The 7500-nt window shown below is 45.9% G+C and overlaps 1 protein-coding gene across 1 annotated transcript in view; it reads left to right on the top strand.

Moving 5' to 3' along the window:
* The window catches only part of LOC143293587 (uncharacterized), a 17672-nt gene that overhangs the window by 1237 nt on the left and 8935 nt on the right, over window positions 1-7500 (top strand). The window contains exons 2-5 of the mRNA XM_076604650.1: window positions 680-1110; window positions 1806-2005; window positions 5321-5704; window positions 6516-6782. Of these exons, the coding sequence (XP_076460765.1) occupies window positions 759-1110; window positions 1806-2005; window positions 5321-5704; window positions 6516-6782 (1203 nt within the window). The 5' untranslated portion in view covers window positions 680-758. The remainder of the gene's footprint in view (window positions 1-679; window positions 1111-1805; window positions 2006-5320; window positions 5705-6515; window positions 6783-7500) is intronic.

Genomic DNA, 7500 nt, shown 5'->3' with positions numbered 1-7500 from the left:
ACCCCTTCAAATGGGGCCATGGCCTTATTAAATCGACTTTCGTTTGGTTTGGTTTGGTTCTCTCTCTCCCTCCCTCTCTCTCTCTCTCTCTCTCTCTCTCTCTCTCTCTCTCTCTCTCTCTCTCTCTCTCTCTCTCCTTCTGTCTTAATGTTATTCTTTCTTTTTTCTACTCGTTCATCCCCCATTCATTCTTTCTGTTGTTTCCTTTGTTTTTTCTTCTTTTTTTTTTATTTATCTATGTTTTTACCCTTTTTCTTGTTTTCTTCCTGTGTTCTCTTTTTCAGTTTTACTCTAGCTTCCTTTCTTTCTTCTGTTCTTATTTTATTATTTCTTTCTGTCTTCCTTTCTTTTTTCATCATTCACCAAATCCAGTGTTTAGAAAACACTGCTTTCTTTTCCTTTATTGTGTTTTTCTTCCTTCTATACTTCCTTCTTTCTTTCTTTCTTTCTTTCTTTATTCCCTTCTACTTGTTCTTTCTTTCTTTATTCCCTTGATTCTTTTTCTGTCTATGCATCGATTTTGATATTTTCAGTATTAAAAAAAAATGCAGTATAGCGCATTCTAGATACTCGTAAGATCATCATCATCATCATCTTTTTTTTCTTCTCCTTATTATCATCATCACCATCATCACATCTTATCTTCATGTCATCATTATTATTATGTTCCTTATTTCAGCACCGTCTCCAGCAACAACAACAACAACAACAAAAAACGATCTGCGTGAGAGAGAGAGACTGACCAGTCGCCTGATACAATGCTACTGGTCACCCCTTCGATAGCCAAACCACCACCACCACCACTACCACGACCACCACAACACCATGCAGCCCGGTGCATCCTTTGGCTGTTCGTCCTGGTTCTTGGCCTCCCGGTGACGTCATCCTGGGACCCTGACGCAGGTCTGGTGACGTCTCTGACCAAGTCCAGCGCGGCGCGTGTGTTCGCGTCATCGAGGGAGGACGAGGCGTTCAAGGCAAATGACGGGGACGACGGCAGTCACTGGGTGTCCAGAGGCTGTCTCCCCGGGGGCTTCTACCTGGGGAATGCCTTGACCAACGTGCTGCTGGATGCCTGTGGGCAGGGGAGATGCTCTACGTCCTCATCAGGTGATGTCGTTGTCAGCGTCATCGTTGTCGTTGTCGTCGTCGTTGTTGTTGTTGCTGCTGCCATTCCAATTACACATGAGACTAAGAAAATCATATAGAACATGACGCCAACAGAAAGACAGCGCCATGAATAGTTAATCAATAAAGAGGAAAAGCAGGCAACAGTCACAACACTTGTCCATATTTTACACAAATCAGATGCTGAAGCAAGCATACAAACATTTATATTATATAGATGTTCTCTTGCAAAGTACTACAATCGTCTTTCAAATTTTTAGACTGACATTGCTTTTGTCAATAAAAAAAAAAGAAAAAGTACTAAAGAATTCAGCGATTCATATTCATTAATCGTTATCACTTCTTCGGGCATTGTCAGACCTGAATTGACAAAGCATCCAGGACAGTATTCGGTTGTTGATAGACATGTATATATGTATATATAAATTTTACATCTCTCTCTCTCTCTCTCTCGATATATATATATATATATATATTTTTGTGTGTGTGTGTGTGTGTGTGTGTGTGTGTGTGTGTGTGTGTGTGTGTGTGTGTGTGTGTGTGTGAATGCATAAATATGACTGATATATCTCATCCCTTCAAATGGTGCAGTGGCCATTCTGAATGAAAAAAAACAACAAAAAACAACAACAACAAAAAAAAACCATAACTGGAGTCTCGACTCTCTTTGATTCCAGACGTGAGTGAGATCGGCCACGTGACAGACTCTAGCCAGAGCACAGCCTACCAGGTGAGGAAGGGGGGTGCAGGGGTTGGGGGGACACAGGCCACCTTCACCGTCACCCTTCCTGCCCGCGACCACCTGCGTCACGTGACTGTCCGCGGTACCTTTCAGGCCCCCACCCACGTGATCCTGGCTGATGGTGCTACAGAACAGGTAGGGCCCGAGGAGGTGGGAGTGGCGGGGGAGGGGGAGTGGGGGTAGATTCAGGGAGTGAGATAGTGTCAGGGGGTTGAGATAATGACAGAAAGGGGGATGATTTTGAACAAAAGGTGGTGGGATAGGAAGGGAAATAATTTAGAACAAAGGGTGGTGTGACAGAAAGGGAGAGAATTTAGAACAAAAGTTGATTCGGATTCAGATGTTCATTCAGAAGTGGCTGATACAAAGGAACATGATACCTAATTTTCACTAACAAAGGTAACAGTTAACAGACAAAAGGTCTGCAAACGAATATTAGGAGACTGCAGTGCGTAGTCTCTTGCTTGCTTCATAGATATACATTGCTAAATTAAAGACCTGTCTCATTTCTTGTTGACAACAACATATTTTGCCTAAAATGACATGGTTGTGTATAATACTTTGAATTAATTAATTTCACTTTGAGATCATGAAAAGCAGGGCAACAAAACAGAAAATAAAAAGGATTTCATCTTCTTTAGCTTGGTTGCATAAGCGGCACAAAAGTTCCTGTTCGGTTACGTTTCTGTATCTAAAACAATGGCAAGCAATATGAAAAACACTGAATCTAAATTTGCTTAAAGCACTCTTTACATATCTATTCATTTTTATTCCAATATGCGTTGTCTTGAAAAATCTATACTCTGCAAATCTATCACTGTTATACATATGGTCCTGCTAGTCCTGCCATGTGCAATCAATTATTCTTTGTTTAAAACATTTCAAGGATCCTGAGACACATTGAACACTCTGAATATCCCAAACAAACGCAAATCCGTGTGAATTTAGACATTTTCGTATGTTAGAAGCCCATGACTTCTTACCGTTACTAAGTTTCGCAGTAACTTGTAAGCCTTGAAAGGCAATCTAAATTCATCCATTCTTGTAAGTTTAAGCCAGTATTTTATACATTTGACATACAAGTTCAAATAAATCGGATACCTACCCAGTTTTCCGTTAACAAAATCATTAGGTATTCGATGGTGTAAATTTAAAAAAAAAAACGCTTCATGGTATACAAATGCACCTTTTCTATTATTACATTATTCTCTAAAGCCCATATTTCTGCTCCATTTTGCAGGATTGGCTGCACCTGAGAATCAAACAACATAGAAAAAAACAATGAAAGAATTGCGATCAAATTTATACAAAAGTATGTGAAGGATAAGCACAACAGCCTTTTTTGATCTGTTTGCAATATCACAACATGCGAAACTAAAACTAAGTTTTGTTGTAAAGTAAATACCAAGATATTTGTAAGCATTGACCACAAAAATTAATTCTTCATTTCTATACATCCATCTCTCACTACGTGCCAGACAGCCTTATTTACGAAACACAGCAATGTTTGTCTTATTCATATTTACTCTAAGCTCTAATCTAGTTGCTGCTGAATACAAGCTGTTCAATTGTCTCTGAAGACCAACTACCGTTGTAGATGACAAAATAATATCACCTGCAAAAAGCAACATAAACAATTCCACAAGATCAAAAGTCACTCCATGACGACCATTTTCAATTATCTCTAAAGCTAACTCGTTGATAAAAACAAAAACAAAAATTGGGCTGCACACGTCACCTTGCTTAACTCCCATCGTACACATAACAAAATCCGACAATATGGCCCCTGATCTTATTCTGGCTTTCACTTTACTATACATACTTTTTATACACCCATACAACTTGCCTTTAATTCCATTTTTCAGCAAAATAGGCCGTAACAAGTTCCAAGAAATTGAATCAAACGCTTTTTCGAAGTCCACAAAAGCAACGTACAACTTCTTATGTAACACAACTGTTTCTGAACGGCAGTCAACAAAGTAAAGAAATGATCAATTATAGAATAGCCTTCCTTGAAACCGGCTTGATGTTCTCCCGATATATCGTTCTGTCTTGTCCACTCATGCAATCTGTTATCAATAATAGAACTATACAATTTACTGCAAACGTTACACAAAGAAATACCCCTATAGTTACTTACATCATGTAAATCACCCTTCTTAAACAAAGGCAAAACCATTGACTCTTTCCAGCTATCAGGATAAACACCAGAGTCAAAGAGTCAGAACAAAGTTTTGTGGGACAGAAAGGGAGAAAATTTAGAACAAAGGGTGGTGGGACAAAGGGAGAGAACTTAGAACAAAGGGTGTTTGAATAGAAAGGGAGAAAATTTAGAACAAGGGGTGGTGGGATAGAAAGGGAGAGAAAGTGAGACAATTTAGAGCAAAGGTGGTGGAACAGAAAGCGATATAATTTAGGGCAAAGGGTGGTAGAATAGAAAGGGAGAGAATTTAGAGCAAAAGGTGTTGGGACAGAAAGGGAGAGAATTGAGAGATAGGTAAAACAGAAAAGGAAGAGGATCTAGGACAAAGATTGGTAGAAACAGGAGGTGACAGAAAGATAGACAGGTAGTTTGAGACATTACATAATTATACTAAAGAAAGAAGGTTGTGAAAGTGTGACTGAAATAGAACAGGTAGGAGACAAAGGATAAAGGTATGTGACAGAAAGAGTATGAAGACGAAGGCAGGCCGCGGTGTGAGAGACAGTGTCGTGAAAAAGTTGGTTGGGGGGTTGGGGGTGGGTAGGGGAGGAGGGGGAATGGGGGGGGGGGGGGGGAGGGGGCAGATGTATGAGCTCTGGGTGTGTCAAAGTGTGTATCAAAGGTGTGGAGAGATTGGAAGAGAGGGGATGGAGCGATACAGGATGTACAAGCAAAAACAAAAACAAAACATCAAAACAAAACCCTTCGTGCGTGCGCGCGCATGTATGTGTAGTTATGTGTGTGTAGTTGTGTGTGTGTGGGGGGGGGGGGGGGGGGAGGGGGGGAGGGAGGGGGTGATGGGGGTAGGGAGTGAGGGTATGGTGTGTGTGTGTGTGTGTGTGTGTGTGTGTGTGTGTGTGTGTGTGTGTGTGTGTGTGTGTGTGTGAGCGCGCGTTCGTGTGTGTGTGTGTGTGTGTGTGTGTGTGTGTGTGTGTGTGCTGGAGAAAGTACATGGAATACGGGACTTTGAGACAGAAAAGCGAGAGGAATAATGTGGTTACGTATTCGTCACACACACACACACACACACACACACACACACACACACACACACACACACACACACACACATACACACACCTAATTCCTAACCACCCTTATTTGCCCTCCATTTGTCCGCGTGTGCATGGATATATTGTTCATATCGCTTGATTCTTTATTTGATGTTTTCAGTTGTCCATGGCCCACTTTTATGGTATGGGCAGGAGACCCCAACGAACCAACCTCTGCCATTGTCATTGTTTCAGGACATAGGCACCCTGACATCCTCCGACAACCACCAGCTCCGGGACTTCAATGTGACGTTGACCCCTACCACCTCCCTGACCTTACGCTCCGATCAGGATTTCACACTGCACGTGCTGGGGGCCATAGGCCAGGCCGGCTGCCTCGAGCGTGTCTACGTGGACCTGGGGGCACCCCGGCGCGTGAAGCTCGTGCGCACGCGCCACTGGGCCGGGCACCACGGGCTGACGTCACGGCTGGTGACGTCAGAGGACGGCGTGACGTGGAGGGGCGTGGCGGCGCTGGAGCCGAACGCCTTGCAGCCTGTGGTGACGGTGCTGGACCCCGCGGAGACGTTCCGCTACGTGGGCGTGGAGCACCGCCACGATGAGGACAACTTCGCCAAGGTGTGATGGGGAGGGGGGGGGGGGGGCAGTGGGGGATGGGGGGGGGGGATGGGGTGAAAGGTGTTGGGGGCGGGGGGGGAGGTAGGTTGTTGTTGTTGTTGTTGTTGTTGTTGTTGTTGTTGTTGTTGTTGTTGTTGTTGTTGTTGTTGTTGTTGTTGTTGTTGTTGTTGTTGTTGTTGTTGTTGTTGTTGCTTGCTGCTGCTGCTGCTGCTGCTGCTGCTGCTGCTGCTGCTGCTGCTGCTGCTGCTGTTGTTGTATTTTTAGATTCACCATTATGATGATGATGATGATGATGATGATGATTGTCTTTGCCTCTCTTAATTTCTTTTTGTGTGTTTGTCTGGTTTTTTCCTCCTCTCCGTGTCGTATATATGTGAGTGCGTGCGCGTGTGTGTATGCGTGTGTTGTGTGTGTGTGTGAATGAGAAGGGGCGGAAGTATGCGAACGTGTGTGTGTGTGTGTGTGTGTGTGCACGCGCTCGATGTTCCCTACTATGTCGGTGTATGTATTGTTTGCACGTGTACGTGTGAATACCCGCAAAAACAACAACAACAACAACAACAACAACAACACACACACACACACACACACACACACACACACACACACACACACACACACACGCACACAGAGTATGTTCCCACAGACCCTCCGTCCTTGTATAGGCAGTCCGTCATTTATGTCATTTCACGATCCCAACCATCTCTTTTTTCTTCTTCGTTTGTATATCTTTTTAATGATATATATATAATGATATACATATGTTTTGTTTCTGTTTTTATCTTTTCCACACACCACACCCACTCTGCAGGTGTACGTGTGGGAGATAGACGCCTACCCGAACAGCGGCCTCTACGGTGCCCCACCCGCCCCCTGCCCCAACCCCCACAGCCTGAGGGACATGCTGGGCGTCAACGGCATCTGGGGGTGGGGGTGGGGGAGGAGCAGCCCCCGGGTCCCTCCTGGCGAGGGCCCCGCGCTGTACGCCCCGGTGGCCAGCAGTGCCCGCAACTATCACAACCTGGACTGGGACGTCAGGGACCCAGACCGACTGCCTGGCTACGACCGCATGGCTCTGGTCCGTCCGTGATGTGTGTGTGTGTGGAGGGGTGGAGGGAGAGGTGTGTGTGTGTGTGTGGAGGGGTGGGGGAGAGGTGTGTGTGTGTGTGGAGGGGTGGGGGGAGAGGTGTGTGTGTGTGTGGAGGGGTGGAGGGAGAGGTGTGTGTGTGTGTGTGTGGAGGGGTGGGGGGAGAGGTGTGTGTGTGTGTGTGTGGAGGGGTGGAGGGAGAGATGTGTGTGTGTGTGGAGGGGTGGGGGGAGAGGTGTGTGTGTGTGTGTGGAGGGGTGGAGGGAGAGAGGTGTGTGTGTGTGTGTGGAGGGGTGGAGGGAGAGGTGTGTGTGTGTGTGTGTGTGTGTGTGTGGAGGGGTGGAGGGAGAGTTGTGTGTGTGCGTGTGGAGGGGTAGGGGGAGAGGTGTGTGTGTGTGTGTGTGGAGGGGTGGAGGGAGGGAGGTGTGTGTGTGTGGAGGGGTGGAGGGAGAGGTGTGTGTGTGGAGGGGTGGAGGGAGAGGTGTGTGTGTGTGGAGGGGTGGAGGGAGAGGTGTGTGTGTGGAGGGGTGGAGGGAGAGGTGTGTGTGTGTGTGGAGGGGTGGAGGGAGAGGTGTGTGTGGAGGGGTGGAGGGAGAGAGGTGTGTGTGTGTGTGTGGAGGGGTGGGGGGAGAGGTGTGTGTGTGTGTGTGTGGAGGGGTGGAGGGAGAGTTGTGTGTGTGTGTGTGGAGGGGTAGGGGGAGAGGTGTGT

The sequence above is a fragment of the Babylonia areolata genome, chromosome 19, assembly GCF_041734735.1.
Source record: "Babylonia areolata isolate BAREFJ2019XMU chromosome 19, ASM4173473v1, whole genome shotgun sequence".
NCBI lineage: Eukaryota > Metazoa > Mollusca > Gastropoda > Neogastropoda > Buccinidae > Babylonia > Babylonia areolata.
The sequence above is the reverse complement of the archived record's forward strand: the minus strand, read 5'-3'. Positions and strand labels throughout refer to the sequence as shown.